Consider the following 19207-nt stretch of genomic DNA (forward strand, 5'->3'; position numbering starts at 1 on the left):
CGTATTACATTGTATATAGGAAGTGGAAGTAAACATTGCACGTCATGTGTATTATTGCATCTAACAATCGTCTGGCAGTCCGCTTGTTCCACACTCCTACACTATTGTCATTATTGTTATTATTATTATTATTATTATTATTATTATTATTATTATTATTGATGTTATTGTCCTGTGAAGTTTTGCCTATTATTATTGTTACTGTATTTGTTGTCTTTTGTTTCATGTGGGAGAACAAATTTGTATAAAAAAATTATAATAATGAATTCCATTGTACGTGTTGCATCTGGCAAATAAAAAGATCTGAGATCTGAATCTAATTTAAATGGCGCTCTCAATAGCAGGAAGGAGGCAGCCAGCTGGACTCATACAGTATGTCAGGGTCAGCAACCCAGGAAGTAATAATAATAATACATCTATTTTATATATCGCTTTTCCAGATGCTCAAAGATGCTTTACATGGGTAGAAGAAACAAAACTATGGCAAAACAAAAACAGACCAAAAATAATACATGACAAAATTAAATAAAACGACAGAAGAGGTCAAAAGCAAGATTGAAAAGGTGGGTTTTGAGGGCTGATATAAAAGATGTCAGGTGTTTGCATCACGGATATGGCTGGCATTCCAGAGGGAGGGGGCAGCAGCAGCAAAGGCCCTGTCGCCCCAGGTCCGGAGCCTGGTCGTGGGAGGTGTTAGGAGGTTGGCATCAGCAGACCTAAGGCGACGGGTGGGCGTATGACGGTGGAGGAGGTCTGACAGGTAGGGAGGGGCAAGGTTGTTGAGGGCTTTAAATGTGATGAGAAGTATTTTAAATTGTATCCTGTAAAGTAAACAGACCAGGGTCAGTAACCCAGGAAATAAACCCACCTGTTAGATCTGAGGCTGAGGGGCTTAGGCTCCACCCCCCGGGGAGCGTGAGGGGGGGGCTCGCTGTAGAGCAGGGACTGAGGGCAGTGCAGGGCCAGCGAGGACACGTTGTGGTGGTGCGTTGGCCAGTAGAGGGAGGGGCTGAGAGGGGAGCACAGGGAGGAGGGGCTGTTGGAGAGGGCCGCCCTGCCATAGCTCAGCATGGAGGGGTTGTAGAAGGCCAGGGGTCCGTGGTTGTGACTGTACTCTGGGTTTCCGTCCGTGTACGGAGAGGGGATGCAGATGGTGTGACCGTCGATGCCCACCGGAGGGCTGTAGACTGCAGTCAGGAGCTCTGGAGAGCTCCCTTTCTCTGACGCCTTGCTGGAATCCACCTCCTGAAGCTGAAGGAGGGGTGATGGGTTGATCCCAGGAGAGCAGGCCATGGTGGGGGTCTACTGTATGACAGTGGTGATGGTAACAGGGTTGGTCTATTGCATCTCTCACTGTGGACAAGTCCTGTGGCAGGAGGGGAAGTGGAAGAAGGAAAAGAAGGAGAAGGAGGAGAAGAAGAGGAAGGAGAAGAAGAAGATGAAGGAGAAGGATAAGAAAAAGGGAGAAGAAGAAGAAAAGTAAGGAGGAAGAAGACGCAGGAGAAGAAGAAGGAGAAGAAGGAGAATAAGAATAAGGAGAAGAATATTACTTTCACAGTTTAAAACTTCGCTATTGAAAACATTTCTGTTAAGTGCTGCCTTCAAACAGAACTCATGAGATGAGTCCATCTGAAATCGGCGGGGGACGTCGACATAAACAACAAGGACTCGCCCGTTAGCCTGCAAGCTAGCCTGCAAGCTAGCATATCACATCAACAAAGGACCCCCCCGGGGCAGCTGAGTGGCGCAGTGGGCAAGGCGCTCGCCACTAACGCAGGAGATGCTGGTATCGAGCCCAGCTCTCGGCGTTGCTACCGGCTTGACCGGCCGTCATACTAACGCAATTGGCAGTGTTAGAGGGTGGGAAAGCCGGTGGGTGGGGATTGGACGTTGTGGACAGCGACTCCTACAGGTCGGTTGGGTGATGCCTGTACAGCAGAAACAGGAAGTATCGGGGGCAGCGTGAGCCTCCCACGCATTACTCCTCGCCACTGAGAGTTCGAGCTGTCTGGTGAAAAAATAGGAGAAAAAGTGGATAATTTCATTTTTTTAAAGGACCCCCCCCCCCCTCCCCACACACGACAACAAAGCCCCCGATGAACAGAACACAAAAGAACAATACTTCGAACCGGACGATATCAACAAAATAACAAACGCAAATGGAATTTTCCACCTGAACATAAACAGCCTTAGACACAAACTGGATGAAATCAAACAATTATTCATTAATGGTAAGGCAAACATATTGTGCTTCTCAGAAACGAAGCTTGATGATTCTGTACTTGACCCTGAGATAGAATTAGAAAACTACTCAATAATCAGGAATGACAGGAACAAACATGGAGGTGGTGTCTGCATGTATATACATAAAGACACCAAATTCATTAACAGAACTGACCTGAATCAATCAATTCAATCAATTATCTTTAATGACCACCCAGCCAGGCTGGTGGAATTTGGTTTCAGTGCAGCATGTTACAGCATATAGTTCCAACATAGAACATAGAACATATAACATCACTTACATTACATACATACTACATACTACATAAATACACAATTACAAGATCTCAATATCAAATGAGATATCATAATCATAATACTGAACACAAACCAATAGAGGCCTTGCACGGAATGTTAGTGTACTTCTCTTTCTTCCGGCATGGCAGCCTGTAACCATTGGTAACCACTTTCTAAAAAGAAATGTCTAATTTATGTGCAGTTCTAGAGAAGGTAAAACACTGGAAAAGCATGACATCACTGTTCTACTGTGACTTGTTTACAAGATCCAGTAATAAGACACCAAATTATTATGTTTTTGTTGATATATTTCTCAGAAGGTAGAGCAGTCGTCTGGTATTCGGACGGTTCCCGGTTTGATTCCCGCTCCTCCCGGGCAGCGTGTCGAAGTGTCCTTGAGCAAGACACTTAACCCCTAACTGCTCTCAATGAGCAGGTTGGCACCTTGCATGCATAGTTCCAACATAGAACATAGAACATATAACATCACTTACATTACATACATACTACATACTACATAAATACACAATTACAAGATCTCAATATCAAATGTCCATAGCAACAATTGAAACTGTATGGGTTGAAATCCTGTTCGAAAGGGCGAAATCCGTACTAGTTGGCTCAATCTACAGACCGCCAGATCATAGTGGCTTTTATGATACACTTGACGGGTGTTGAGCTAGAGTTGAGGATGTAGACAAAATTCTTATTGGAGACTGAAACACAGATATGCAACGAAAAGATGCACCCGTCTTCAAGTCATTCAGTAGGTTTTGTGATCTGCACGGCCTCAGCCAGCTAATCACACAACCCACACGTGTATGTGAATCAACTCAGACTACCATTGACCTCATTCTGACCTCTGACAAGTCCAAGATCTCCAATAAAGGGGTTATAGCATGCGGGTTAAGCGATCATTATATGATATTCTGTACCCGCAAAAAGCTAAAACAAAAGGCCGGCTGTCACAAAACAATCACATCCAGAGACCTCAAAACCTACTCTAGCGAGGCCTTTAACCTAGAACTGGAGAGCCTGGACTGGTCAAGGGTAAAAAATCACGCTGAGCAGTGGATGCACTCCGAAATATTGACCACTATGAAAACCATAGACAAAAAATGCTCTGAGTTTCGTAAAAGTCAGTCAAAGCTTACCAAAAGCTTGAGCAGTGAACTCCAAGCCCACGTGACTGAACTCAAACTGCAAAGAAACAGACTAAGAAATTATGTAAACTCCATGATCAAAACTGCAAAAAAGAATTTCATCAATGAGAAAACTGAGGAAAACTAAAATAAACCCTGTGAACTGTGGAAATTACTCAATAATCAACTAGGCTGCAGTAAAAAACTTAAAACCAAATTTTCAAACATAAACATAAAGACGGACAACATGCTCATCACAGACAAGCTGGATGTGGCCAATTACTTAAACATTTTCTTCACAAACATAGCCACAACACTAGTAAATAAACTACCCTCCCACTCAGGGCATTTTGGGGTAGAACACATCATAGCCTACTACAATAACCTAGGGGTCCGCAAAGACGATTTCAAACTAGAAATGGTAACAACAGCTGAGGTACTCAAAAAACTGAGCGCCCTCCAACCTAACAAGGCCACTGGCCATGACAATATCCCCTCCAAATTCCTCAGAGACTCAACAGCCGCCATCACCCGTCATCACACACATAATAAACCTCTCCATAAAACAGGGACACGTACCCAAAGACTTCAAAATTGCGAGAGTAACCCCCCTGCACAAAAAGGGCAGCAAATTAGATCCAGGCAACTACCGCCCTGTTTCTATTCTTACCTCCATCTCGAAAGTCATGGAAAAAATAGTATACGAACAGGTCGAAAAGTACCTTGCGGAAAAAAAATCTAATCTACAAATTCCAATCTGGCTTCAGAACATCCCACTCCACTGACACATGCCTTCTCTATTTGAACGACCACATCAAACAAGAGGTGGCCGCGGGCAAATACTGCGGGCGGTATGGTCATGCTGGACCTACAATGGGCCTTCGACACTGTCAATCACTCCATTCTGATTGACAAGCTAAAAGCAATTGGTTTTGATAGTCTATCAGTGAGCTGGATGCAATCCTACCTGGAGGCGTGAATATTAAAGGCAACCAACTTGTGTTCGGCTTTTCTCTGATTGGCCGCGCCCCCCCCGCCCCCACGCGCAGGCAAGCGCACGTCCCAAATGAAATCCAAGGAGCAAGCGAGCGGCAGCGCGGCAACCAACTTGTGTACTTGTTGGGCTGCTGTTCCAACCAACTTGTGTTCAGCTGCGGTAGCAGTGGACATACAGTACTAGGGCTGGGCGATATAACGATAACGATAAATATCGCGATATATTTTAATAATCGATATCGAATATCGAAATAAAAAAAATTTTTTTTTTTTTTTTTTTTACCTGCAACAGGGCAGTTTTAAAACCAGAGACAGTGGACAGACTTGTCTTTCTTGCCTGCAACTTAAAGTAATGGCTTTGCTTGTCCAAATGACAATACTGACCAAATTCAGATTTCTTTTTCTTTTGTCCATTTATTTTGTTTGCTTTCTAATTTAAAATACATTTTGAAACCGTCTGTACACAGTAGGCTATGTGTGCTAGCAGAACTAGACTCCAGTCACGAGTCACAGTGCACATGTGCGGTGGTTTGTCCACCAAAAAAGCGCCAAAAGATCGAAAATAAACTAGCAGAGCCAGAACTGTTCAACTCCTCTGGAGCCACAGCCAGCAGAGAAGCCGGTTTACTTTAGCTTTTAAACCAGCTGCAGCCTGAGAACTGGAGTGTGAGGGGATGTAACACTAAAGATGGCGGCAATGACAAAGAATTGCTGCAAAATAAACATACATCTGTTGTTAAAAAAAAAAAAAAAAAAAAAAAAAATTTAATACTTATAACAATTCGATAATTATCGATATCGAGAAATAAAATAAAATTATCATATCGTTATCGCGATATGATTTTTTTCCATATCGCCCAGCCCTATACAGTACACCTCCTATCTATGTTGGGATTATGTTTGGTCATGACAAAACAATAAAAATCGCTACTGTTGTTAGTAATGCTGCCACCACCCACTTCAATGACAGAGCTCTCATATTTGCGAATGCATAAACTATATCTTAAATTATGGCGATGTGTCTAATATGGCTGTCGCGAAGTCATTGATAAGCGACAGCCATATTAGACACATAGCCATAATTTAAGATATAGTTTATGCATTCGCAAAATATGAGAGCGCGCCTCTGTCATTGAAGGGCTTCCTACAACAGAGCACCGCCGCTGCTGCTGCTGAAGCTGGATCAAGCCGCCGGCGGCGCACGGACGCCGGGGAAAAACCACCGCGTCGCCCCGCTGGCGTTTCAGGCTCAGCAGCCTCCACCGGCGAAATAACATATAACGTTACAGTTCCACACTGATGTACAGTGAGTGTCTAATATGGCTGTCGCGAAGTCATGCCTCTCCCTCTGAAAGCCCATCCACGCTGTGTATCATAGACTACCAGATTCACTCGTGTATAAACAAAGCCCATACAGTTATGAAATGCGCTGAACTAGAAAGCGTAACGTTATGTTTCGCGTTCCATTGATTAACGTCATTACCTGCTGTGCTGTAGGAAGCAGAGGTACAGTAAGTTACAGTAGGTGTAGGTTACATGTTTAATCAAAGCCCATACAATTTTTCATAATATTTCAAATATCATAATGATGTGTTTTCTATATTATATCCACAATCATTCATCTAAAAAATTGTATGGGCTTTGATTAAACATGTATAACCTACACCTACTGTAACTTACTGTACCTCTGCTTCCTACAGCACAGCAGGTAATGACGTTAATCAATGGAACGCGAAACATAACGTTACGCTTTCTAGTTCAGCGCATTTCATAACTGTATGGGCTTTGTTTATACACGAGTGAATCTGGTAGTCTATGATACACAGCGTGGATGGGCTTTCAGAGGGAGAGGCATGACCCCATGGTACCAAAGCACCTCAAAGGCGCTAAAATCAAAATTACAAACATCACAAAACAAACTGTAGCAACACTCATTGTTTTCCTTTTTTTTTTTTTTTTTTTTTTTTTTACAGTTGTACATCACATAATACTGAACACAAACCAATAGAGGCCTTGCACGGAATGTTAGTGTACTTCTCTTTCTTCCGGCATGGCAGCCTGTAACCATTGGTAACCACTTTCTAAAAAGAAATGTCTAATTTATGTGCAGTTCTAGAGAAGGTAAAACACTGGAAAAGCATGACATCACTGTTCTACTGTGACTTGTTTACAAGATCCAGTAATAAGACACCAAATTATTATGTTTTTGTTGATATATTTCTCAGAAGGTAGAGCAGTCGTCTGGTATTCGGACGGTTCCCGGTTTGATTCCCGCTCCTCCCGGGCAGCGTGTCGAAGTGTCCTTGAGCAAGACACTTAACCCCTAACTGCTCTCAATGAGCAGGTTGGCACCTTGCATGCTTACCTCTGCTGTCGGTGTGTGAATGTGTGAGTGAATGTGAGGAACAAAAAGTGTAAAGCGCTTTGGATAAAAGCTACTACAGTATGCACCATTTATCGCCTCTTCCATGTACTAAAGAATAGTTGCTATGTTACAGGCAGCCATGCTGGGGACCAAAAAAATAACTATGTACACAAACATTCCACGGTTCTGTTAAAGTGTCACAGCTTTTAATTCACACCGACTCTCTCAGGCTGTTCTCACAACAAGTGAGAACTGGAGTGTTTTTCTTTTCCTTCTTCTTCTTCTGTTCACCTCTTCCCACCTCCACACTTCTTATATATCCTGCCTCAACTCAGCCCAGAGGAGACCAGCGGTCGAATTAAATCACATCTAACGACTGACATCTTCTCCCCCGAGATGTCTTAATTGGGGGATCTCAATGTGGGCGGTCCTCGACATGAGGAAGGCCAAGTTTAGTTTAGTTGATTTGGTTTCATGAAAAGGATAGTGTAAACAAAATGGATGTACAGTACCAGATGCAGCAAGCTGATTTCCATTTGTGGAAAGATAAGAACCTGGTCTTCTAGACCAAAGTCGGGGTCGCGACCCAAAGGTGGGCCGCGAGCAGCCACGGGAGGGCCGCAAGATGATTTCCAAAAAAATTAAAAAATAAATGTTTGGCCACTGAACTTAGAAGCAGGCCAGGCCCCATTCCTCGTACCTGGTTCAACTAAGTCGATCAAGATGTCATTATCCAGCTTCAGTTAACCCGATGTTTGAAGTCGGGATTTTCCTGTTCCTCGAAGGTGGATTCAGTCTTGTTAACTCAAGCCAGACTTGCGACTCAGGCTAAATGCGCGCGGCCGCTTCAGGTGAAAAGCCAGCACGTATCGATGGCAGAGATCCTGATTCTCTAACGGCATTGATTGATTAATTGATTTGAAACTTTATTGACAGATTGCAATACGGCTCAATCGCCTCGCCGACAAGTTAAATGCGTTATCTATAGGCTAATTTTAAGTCCCTCATTACCTCAATCAATCAGATTATATTTCTTTAAACTTGCCTGCTGGATTGAATAATCAAATGAGATCTTGCTAGCGAAAATAATTAGTTAAACTGTTAAACAGAATTACGATACGGCTCTCTTACCCATTGATTGATGTATAGTCGATCTTTAACTTATCTCTACTGTGGTCTAACGGGTTGTTCGTTTGACTTTCACGCAGACGACCGGTGTTCGAGACCCTAGTCTTTTCCTTCTTTTTGCAATATAGGAATAATTCAATTTGGTGCACGTTGAGAGCTATATAAAGAATGACATCCTCAATGCATGTAGATTTATAATATTTTAACTTAAAACCAGGCTACTTTGGCGTATAATCATTAATATTATATTCAAGAAAATTATATTGGAAACACAGGGTTTTGAACCCCGGTCGCTGGGTTGGCAGGCTTGAGCACTACCGCTGGGCCACTGTGCCAGATGGGATAAATTCATTGTTTATACATTAATGAACGAGAGACCCGTGTTTAGAATATTCCTTATTTTGAATGAAGTTTTATTTCTTTATCCTCATTCATTAATGTGACGTCAACGGCTCATTCAATTCCTCAAATCCGTCAAACAGCGCATCTCATCAGACATCTTAATCCCAGTTACAATTAAAATAACCACGTCATAATGTGTACATCGCACCGAGCGAGCGCCACGGTATATATAACGTGCATTATTTAGGACAAAGTGAATTTAGTATCAGCATTTTGGGTCTATTTTACATTTCAAAAGCCCCCTCTGGAAGAATGGAGCACAAAAACGTAATTCAGAATGGTATAATGCAGATCGTAGACTGTGGGAATAGTTTCAGGAAACGGGCTGTCACTTTTTTGCGGGGGCGTGGCGATGGTTCAGGCTAACTTGAACTTAAACTCTGCTTTCGACCAGGCTCAAACTTTTGGATCTGTTGTCATGGTGATTTGGAAAATCCACGTACGGGGAACCGGAAAGTCCGGCTAACTCAGTTATCCAGTTAAAGTTATCTGGCTAACTCAGTTATCCAGGTACGTGGAACGGGGCCTGAGGACAGTGTTTCTAGTTGTATTCTAAAATTCTATTCTATTGTATTCTAAAATGTGACTATATGGTTTTATATTAACTTAATAAATAAACAAAAACAAAAAATCTACTTATTTCAACGAACATTTCAAACTAAATAACAGATTATGCACATAAAACGCTGAAAACAATAATAATTTTAATGAGGCTATTATTATTATCATTATTATTTTGCAACAAGTTAGCCCTCTCATAAATAGCACATATAAATGAATAACTAACTTGAACTAGCGACTTCGGGTTATTGAGAAGCGCTATATAAATTAAATTAATTATTATTATTATTATTAACTAACTTAATAGGATTGAAGTGATATTTGGCCTGGAAAAAAAAGAAAAAAAAAGCCTGACGATGTCCATTGGGCCGCGGCTCTCTGACGCCTTATTTTCTGGGTCCCGGCCTGAAAAGTTTGGGAACCCCTGTTCTAGACTATAGCCTCCAGACTGTTCTTCGGAAATTCCACCCTAGAGTTCACATGTGTTATTTCTATAATAGTGTACGGCTCAGTTGCACGTTGCTTCGCCCATTCGACTGCTCCGTCTGCGCCAGCTGAAGGAATTCTTATCAATGCCAACCATTTCACCCAGTGAAAATTAACGAGTCGATTGCTAATTACTAATCGATTTGTTGATTTGATCTACGGATACGTAACATATTGTTTCCCCACATGCACATCTGCAAGTGGGACCTTTAAAAAACCTAGTGCTTATTAAAATGTTTTATTTGAATCTTTAGGGAATAACTCATACGGCCTAGCACTATATTTTTCCCGATCAACCTACACATCGTTGGAAAGCTAAAATGGCTGTCGTTCTATTGACACCCTACTCAATCTATTACGTGCTTCCAATCTCGGGTTACAACAAGCATCGGTTTCGGACAAGTGACCACAAGTGAAGACGAATAAGTTGTTTGTTTGGTCGGCCATTTTGGATGAATTATTACCGATACAAGGATTACAAAAACATCTAACACATTTCCTGTGCGATTGTTATACACTTTGGACCTGTACTGTAGATAAGACTTCAGGCTATGGAACCGTTATGTTTTCCAGTTCCTACCTCACAGCTGGAACTCAAAAACAGGCATCTGGCAACAAGTAAACAAAACATGAGTAACAAAAACCTTTTATATATATATATATATAAGTTCTGAATGTTTCCTTTCAAAAGAGACCAGACTCATGCATAAGTGGTTCAAGTAATAAATCGCAAATTACTTTGGGTATGCAATCATCAGGCGTTTTATGCTAAATGTGCCCTCATTATTGCCCTCTCTTATTCAGACTGACCAAATATATCAGTAGATAATTGAAAAACGATTTCACATTTAAAAATAGATAAATATGAAGCTGTAGAAAAGGCACTAGGATATGGGTAGGCCTACATGTTCTGATTCAGAGCTGTAGGCATAACCCCTACATTTAAATTAAACTCATTTGGTTGTAACGGCGCACACAAAAACTCTCTGAGCCCACAACGTCTGTCACTAAATCAACTCCAAAAAACGTGTCTTTTAACAACACCACAAATCCAAGTCTCAATGTTCATAGACGTCGGCTGAACTGTCCCAAGATCGTTTGTTGGAAATAAATAGTAGAATCTAAATTCAGCTTTTCCCCTTTAACTGAATTCACCGTGAGTTTAGAAGGAATGACACACCATTATTCAAACGTGCTGTAACTCAAGGGCAGCATTAAAAACCCTTTGAACATGCAGGATAATAAGATGTGTTCTGAGCACAGCAGTGAGAGGAGGCAAAAGAGTTTTGCTGCCCACAGAGATTCTGTCTGGTAAAGAAGAAACTTGGGGAAATGCAGTCTATACAATAAGAAGTTATAATATAAATAATAATAAAAAAAAATATATATATATATACAAGTATTGTAATGCTCTATATAGTACCTCCTTGAACTCTGGTATTCGCTCTCTCTCTCTAGCTCATACGCACGCATGCACACTTACACAAACAAACACACACATACACACACACAAACACACACACACACACAAACACACAAAACAAACACACACACACACATACACGCATGCGCACACACACACACACACACACACACACACACACACACACACACACACACACACACACACACACACACACTTGAAAGACTTGTTTATGGCCACATGAATGTCAAGGGCATAAACACTAATAATGTAATCAGCAATGCAATCATAAAATCAGCCACGTTGTTGCATATAAACAGGATAATAACACATGAGAATAACAGTAGCAGGTGAAAAGGTAACAGACAAAAAAACACTCCATGGATATAAATAGCAGTGTCTCATCCATATTGAACCAATAACATAATGATACTGAACAATACCTTGCTAACTGAGCAGCTACTAATAACAGCAGATACTGAACAATACCTTGCTATTGTACCAGCTTACAATAGAAGACTACAATAAGTATTGTAATGCCCTATGTATTCAGTCATTGGACTCTGGAATTCTCTCTTTCTCTCTCTCTTTTGCACATACACACGCATGCATACACACACGCCTGCACACACACACACACACGCCCACACAAAACAAACACACACACACACACACATACACGCACACACACACACACGTCACACACACACACACACACACACACACACACACACACACACACACACACACACACACACACACACACACACACACACACACACACACACACACACACACACACACACACACACACACATAAATAAAATAGTTTTTTGTTGAGAAAATCAATTAGTTGATTTGAACGACAAATACGAAAAAAAAATTGTGTTTCCCACATGCCCCCAAATCTGCAGTTGGACCTTTAAAAACGTAGCGCTTACTACTAGAAATGTGCTCATAAGTCTTTAGGAAATAACGCATTCAGCATGGAAGTAAAGCATTAAAAAAGAACATTAATCAATTAAACGGACTGAGACCAAACAGACCAATGAATCTATTATGAGGGGACAGTGAAGCCTGGGGGTGAAACGCAAGAACTATGATATAAGTTACAAGAATAATGATCTAAAACACAATATAGCAAGCTTGTGTGTATTCTATTCTATATGTAGGCCTTGCAGCAGACTGTAACCTGGCTCTGCCATAGAGGACATCAGCATGTTAATCAGTACCCGAATCAACGAGGGCAGCACCAGGGTGACTCCCAATTACCTTTCAGAATGACAGTCATGTCAGGAAGGGACTGGAAGGTTCCAGAATCCATACTAGAATGACTGAAGATAAACTGTGTATGTAAATAAAATCGCCAGTTTGATTGCATCGGGTGGCGTTTTCAATTTGATTAAAATAAAAAATAATTTAATTCTACACTTTGGATTTATTTGTTTTGAAAGCGTTTTGACATCAAAACCCTACTGGGTGATAAGCCTCGGAAAACAGGGAACGGAAGAGACGGCTAACTTTCACTCACGTTTTAAAAGAAACCAGAGATAAGACAATGAACATGAAAACACCTCAGGTTTACGGTCGACTAATCATTTCCCACGAATCAACACCAATTGGCTAAAACCTAAAACAACACACCCAACGGCAGGTTTACCAAGCGAGCCATTAAACATCCTGTGGTTCTATTTTTACCTTCATGATGGTGCTCTATAACCAAAGCGCTCATATCGGAGGGGAGTCACGAGGTATGACTCATGTCCAGATGATACAGAATAATAACCCCAGCTCACACATCCTGCCTGGCATTTAACAAGTGGCATTTATCAATCATTATCTGAAATGAAATATATAAAAAAAAAAAAAAAAAAAAAAAAAAAATCTAACCCTAACTAACCTTACTGTCATGCACTTGTCCTAATAAACTAACCTACACTGTAGCACTCAACACTTTGATGAACATTGTTTCTCAGCTGATAGAGTTGTACCCTTCCTGCTGTCTCGTTGTACAAAACGTGTAAGTCGCTTTGGATAAAAGCGTCAGCTAAATGACTAAATGCAAATGTAAATGTAAGTAAAGCCCTTACCCTCAAACTTTTAGGAGTTCACGGTCTATTCGTTTATTAAAACGAAAGATCCTGCAGCTCAAAGAAAGTATAAACATAAATATAACTTTGTCAAAGAAAGAAACGGCCCTGGAGTTAAGTAATAAACACACTGCACTACAAATAGCATGAGCAGAGAGTCACTTACTTCTCCATGTCGAGAGGCTATGAAGGGAGTAAGGGTTATGTTGACAGTGTGACAGTTTTGTCAAATCGCCTGTCCCAGAGGATTGGTCTTTGGACAGACAAGTGATACTAGCTGGTAAACAGGCAGGCCTGTCTGGCAGTCTTGCACGGTAAACCACCAGACAACCAGAACGGGGTCAAAGGACGTGCCGCCTTTGATGCCTTTCCGTTTTCTTTTTCATTATTTGGCGGTACTGTTGCCCTGGGCAGGTACTTCACAATTTTTATGGATCTTAGGCAATGGATGACAACATTTCCACATCGAGAGTGTTTCCAATTTCACCCTGAGAACTTAAAGGCCAACTTGCAGGTTAAACCCTACTCTTCAATTATGGGTAGTTTACATCATTGGTATCTATTTTCATTATTTATTTTTTTCCATTTGACGCCGGAAATTCCACTCAGAAAGGGTTAAAAAGGTCCACGCACGAATAACATGTATGGAGCAAATCAAAAAGCTTATCAGACGCTATCAGTGCCGTGACGTCACTGCCGGTAACTTATGCCTTATGCCCGTCCGGATCATAGTACCATACTGGCTATATGGCTAACGTTACCCCGCTAACATTAGCATTATGTCTACTGTCGTGAACCATTTTAAATCGGGGCATGTAAAAGAGTTTTGGGAACGAGTAAAATGTGCAGGTCCTCTTCTCAGACCTGTGGGGCAAAGCACTGCACACGCATCATGCCGGCTAGCAAGCTACACGTTGCGGCATGTTGATACGATAGCAGCCCCTCGGATAGCACTCGGTGCATCACAGTCACGAAACGGGCTACCACGATAGCTATTAGCTAACTAACGTTAACGTTACAAGCTCAAACACCTTATAACTACTACTATTGTCGTGGCCATAAGTTCCCTGGCAGAATACTTTGTTTGTGAGGACAAAGGTATACAAAGAGGAGAGAACCATTTTAAATCGGGGCATGTTAGGAGTTTCGAGAATGCTGGCTACCAAGCTAGCTAACTTAGCTACTAACGTTATATACACAATATGTACAACGACACAATGATTTACATTATTACAAATATGGTAACGTGGTTGTGGCTTTTACAAATAGTGGTTAGCTTTAGAGATAAATGGCTAGATCACGGAGCACTAGTGTTAGGTGAAACAGATACTAGATCCTCGGCTAGTAGTAGCAAGGCTCTCTGCTTCCTGCCACTACCTGCCTGTGACTCTCAGAGCCCCTGCTGCCCTGCACCTGGTGTGACGTCATCATTAAGATGACACACGCACGTTATGAACCATGGATTAAAATATCCACATGCGTGGTGGTTGTGGTTGGGTCGACAAAACGTTTGATAAAAACGGTAAAACTGGGTCAATTTCGATTAAAAAAAAATTATCTTCATGAAAGTCACCGTTGGCCTAGTCACATTGTTTATTGAACAAAAATACAACATGCAAGTGGGCCTTTAAAGGAACATGCCAACCGTCTTCTCCAGAGTCAGACAAGAAGATACTCATTTCATTTCTCTGCGTTCAGAAGAAAGCTATCTGGCTGCAAACAAGCCTAGCTTAGCACAAATGGATGGAAGCGGATACGGTTCCAGCTAGCCAAAAACACCTCTCCCAGAGTTTCAAGCTAAGGTTTGTATCCACTTCCATTCATTTGTGATAAGCTATAGGCTACTGTAGCTTGCAGTCGGATCGCTTTCTACTGAACGCATAGAGAGGAAACTGATATCGATCTTCTCGTCTGACTCTGGAGAAAACGGTAAGCACATTTCCCATAATGTTGGCACTCCTTGAACACTGCTTTAAGTGTTGGATCATAACTCAAGAGGGGTGTAGCAATCTACGTTACTCACTTAAGTTACACACTTAAAGGGGAACTATTTTACTATTTCTTTCACTATTTTGGCACTTTTACAATTCAAAAATTGTAAAAGAAAATCATTGTTTTGTATTTCTAATCAAGTACTCAAAAACAGCATTTTTCTACCTCAAGATATTAAGTCGTTTTGAGGCTGGGCTCCAACCACTGTGTGGCCTGGTGCCAACTGCCACATCAACTGCCACATTATTATGCAGCTGAGAAATATCTGACATCACAGATATTTTCAGATGACTCAGTTCAGTGAGGGTGAATATTGTGAGAGGAGAATTGGAAGAATGCGCCAATATGAGAATTAGAGACATAGATCCTATTAATATAAGTCCACATAGCTAGGAAACAATGCTAAACACTGCAAAAGGCCATTTATAAGATAGTTCCCCTTTAAGTTCTCAGGTGAAAATAGAAAACACTCTTGATTAATACATTTATATCTTATGACCGACCGTTACTCATGAAACGGTCTGAAATAGGTCTGACTAAAGATAATGTCAGATTTGAGAAATATGTATTTTCTACAGAGACAGAGAGTCTCAACTGGCAGTGATGTCAGTCCAAACTATGCCAACTGGTTTATGGGAAGGTTTGAGGTGGATCATGTTTCCAATAACAGCCCTTATTTTTCTCTTGTCTCAAGTGTTGGTCCTTACAGTATATATTCATTGTTTGGTTCTCCTGAGGAACTAGAAGCATTTATCTCAACGTATTTATTGCCCACTATTACAGTAGAGGCAGTATCAGTGTCAGTGTTAGTGTTAGTATCAGTGTCAGTGTCAGTGTTACTATCAGTGTCAGTATCAGTGTTAGTATCAGTGTCAGTATCAGTGTTAGTATCAGTGGCAGTGTCAGTGTTAGTATCAGTATCAGTGTTAGTATCAGTGTCAGTGTTAGTGTTAGTATCAGTGTCAGTGTCAGTGTTAGTATCAGTGGCAGTATCAGTGTTAGTATCAGTGGCAGTGTCAGTGTTAGTATCAGTGGCAGTATCAGTGTTAGTATCAGTGTCAGTGTTAGTATCAGTGTCAGTATCAGTGTTAGTATCAGTGTCAGTATCAGTGTTAGTATCAGTGGCAGTGTCAGTGTTAGTATCAGTGTCAGTGTCAGTGTTAGTATCAGTGTCAGTATCAGTACCAGTATCAGTGTCAGTGTCAGTGGCAGTATCAATATCAGTATCAGTGTTAGTATCAGTACCAGTATCAGTGTCAGTGTCAGTGGCAGTATCAGTGTTAGTATCAGTGTTAGTATCAGTATCAGTGTTAGTATCAGTATCAGTGTTAGTATCAGTATCAGTGTTAGTATCAGTGTTAGTATCAGTGTTAGTATCAGTATCAGTGTTAGTATCAGTATCAGTGTTAGTATCAGTGTCTGTATCAGTGTCAGTATCAGTATCAGTGTTAGTATCAGTGGCAGTATCAGTGTTAGTATCAGTGGCAGTATCAGTATCAGTGTTAGTATCAGTGGCAGTATCAGTATCAGTGTTAGTATCAGTGTCGGTATCAGTGTCAGTATCAGTATCAGTGTTAGTATCAGTGTTAGTATCAGTGGCAGTATCAGTATCAGCATCAGTATCGGTATCAGTGTCGGTATCTGTAACGGTAATGGTGTCGGTGTGGGAGTCTGTATCGGTATCAGTGTCAGTATGAGTGAGAACAGTGTCTTTTTTTATGTGAGAGTAAACAGTTACTAGAGGCTATACCGTCTTTTGCAAAAAGTGAGAAAACCTTTCATTATCGTCCACACAGTTTTGAAAAGAAGCTGAAGTAAACCATTGAGAATAAAAAATAATATGTAGCTCTGAGGAAGAGTTCACAGGCTGTGTGAGAACTGTGCGTTCCCACACAATAATTACAAGCGAAGGATTTCAAACGCACATTTGTCTAACGGCTTGTGAACAAGACGTAAACAGCCTTTTACACCTAACCCTCCTCCTCTTCAACCAGTCTGTTGTCGTGACTACTACACCCAATCCTCCTCCTCTTAAACCACAGTCTGTTGTCGTGACTACTACACCTAACCCTCCTCTTCAACCACAGTCTGTTGTCGTGACTACTACACCTAACCCTCCTCTTCAACCACAGTCTGTTGTCGTGACTACTACACCTAACCCGCCTCCTCTTAAACCACAGTCTGTTGTCGTGACTACTACACCTAACCCTCCTCCTCTTAAACCACAGTCTGTTGTCGTGACTACTACACCTAACCCCCCTCCTCTTAAACCACAGTCTGTTGTCGTGACTACTACACCGACCTAACCTGTTTCTCAGTTGGTTAAAAGTGGCATCAGAAAACATCTGCCTGTGTCTGTCCAGTGACCCTGTTGTTGGCCGAGAGTTTGTTAACCCTCCCATATCCGCTATCCCATAATAAATCATCTGAGTCATGTGAGGGACAGAATTGTAAAGACGCGTCTCTAATGTTAGACGCCCTACACATTTTTGGGTGACAGTGGGCTCGGGAGGTAGAGCAGTCGTCTGGTTGCCGGTTCGATTCCCCGCTCATCCTCCCCGGGGCAGCGTGCCGAAGTGTCCTTGAGCAAGAAGACACTTAACCCCCTAACGGCTCCCGATGAGCAGGACGGCACCTTGCATGGTCGCCTCCGCCGTCGGTGTGTGTGTGAATGTGTGAGTGATTCACAAATGTGAGGAACAAATTGTAAAGCACTTTGGATAAAAGCGCTATGTAAATGCCAAACCATTTACCATTTATTTAAACTCTCTTTCCCTGGGAAATGTCTCTTTTTGGAACTGTGTGATTTGTAATGTAATGCCATGATCAAAGGGGGGCATTGCTTACATCCCCACACAGGCCGAGAGATGAAAGTCAGGAGGTAGAACGACACATTATTTTCTCATTATTCAGGGATCCCGGAATCAACAGAGGCGCGTTGTTAAAACGAGACACTCTGGTCTACGGAGGAGGAGACTGAGGTTGACGCATGCCCAGTTATACCCATTAGGTGGATCAAGAGAGGCTCAAAATGGCCGACAGCGTCATCTGGATCAGACGGATAAAGCGATGGTTTTATCCATAATGCTTTGATTATTGCCACGTCCGCTAAATGTATCAATCTAGCTACTAACTTTTTGGAGATTGATGACAAATGACGTCACATAAAGGGATATAACGAGGATATAACGAGCTGCTCCATCTCCAAAAACATCGGAGCAAATTTCCAATTGGATAAACTGACCACATATTGGGAATCTTAAATGGTTACTTTATCGCCTGGAAAAATATCAAAACGTAATAAAGTGACATAACAACGGTCCTAGATCGTACAGCCTTCTGCCATCGCTGCTGGTTCGGCGTGAAATAAAGGAACACAGAAGGCTGCATTACTCTGCCGTCTTTGAATGAGCCTTTGAAAACGAGACAGCCTTGTTGGTCGTGTCGCTCGTGATGCATTCTGCATTTGAATTGAGACACATCACAGGGCTTTGTCATGCGAGACAGAGAGGGAATTGAGAATCAGGATCTACGAGCATCAGAACTAAGGACAGAGGCCTGGTAGCCAGGCAGACACTCTCTGCTGGCCGTGGAGTTTGCGGCGTACGGGTCACAGCTGTTGAGCCCCTGGTGAGAGGAGGAGGAGGAGGAGGAGGGGAGAGGAAGCTTCTCTAAAGAGGGAGAACAACTGCCTCTTTGCACTGCTGCGGTCAGGCAAGCGCTACCGGAGTCTCGTGGCCGGTACAGAGAGACTCAAAAGGAGCTGGTCCATTCTACATTCCCTGTAACACTAACTCATCCGTTCTACATTCACTGTAACACTAACTCATCCCATTCTACATTCACTGTAACACTAACTCATCCATTCTACATTCACTGTAACACTAACTCATCCATTCTACATTCACTGTAACACTAACTCATCCATTCTACATTCCCTGTAACACTAACTCATCCATTCTACAGTCACTGTAACACTAACTCATCCATTCTACATTCACCGTAACACTAACTCATCCGTTCTACATTCACTGTAACACTAACTCGTCCGTTCTACATTCACTGTAACACTACTGTAACTCATCCGTTCTACATTCACTGT

General features: G+C 41.8%; 1 protein-coding gene across 1 annotated transcript in view; it reads right to left on the reverse strand.

The window, feature by feature from the left end:
• Window positions 1–19207, reverse strand: part of LOC311223749 (estrogen receptor beta-like) — a gene marked incomplete at its 3' end in the record, with an annotated part of 186967 nt that overhangs the window by 158075 nt on the left and 9685 nt on the right. The window contains 1 exon segment of the mRNA XM_084308520.1: window positions 869–1366. Within this exon segment, the coding sequence (XP_084164646.1) occupies window positions 869–1293 (425 nt within the window). The 5' untranslated portion in view covers window positions 1294–1366.

This window comes from Notolepis coatsorum (assembly GCF_963971535.1).
Source record: "Notolepis coatsorum genome assembly, chromosome: 2".
In the NCBI taxonomy this organism is placed as follows: domain Eukaryota; kingdom Metazoa; phylum Chordata; class Actinopteri; order Aulopiformes; family Paralepididae; genus Notolepis; species Notolepis coatsorum.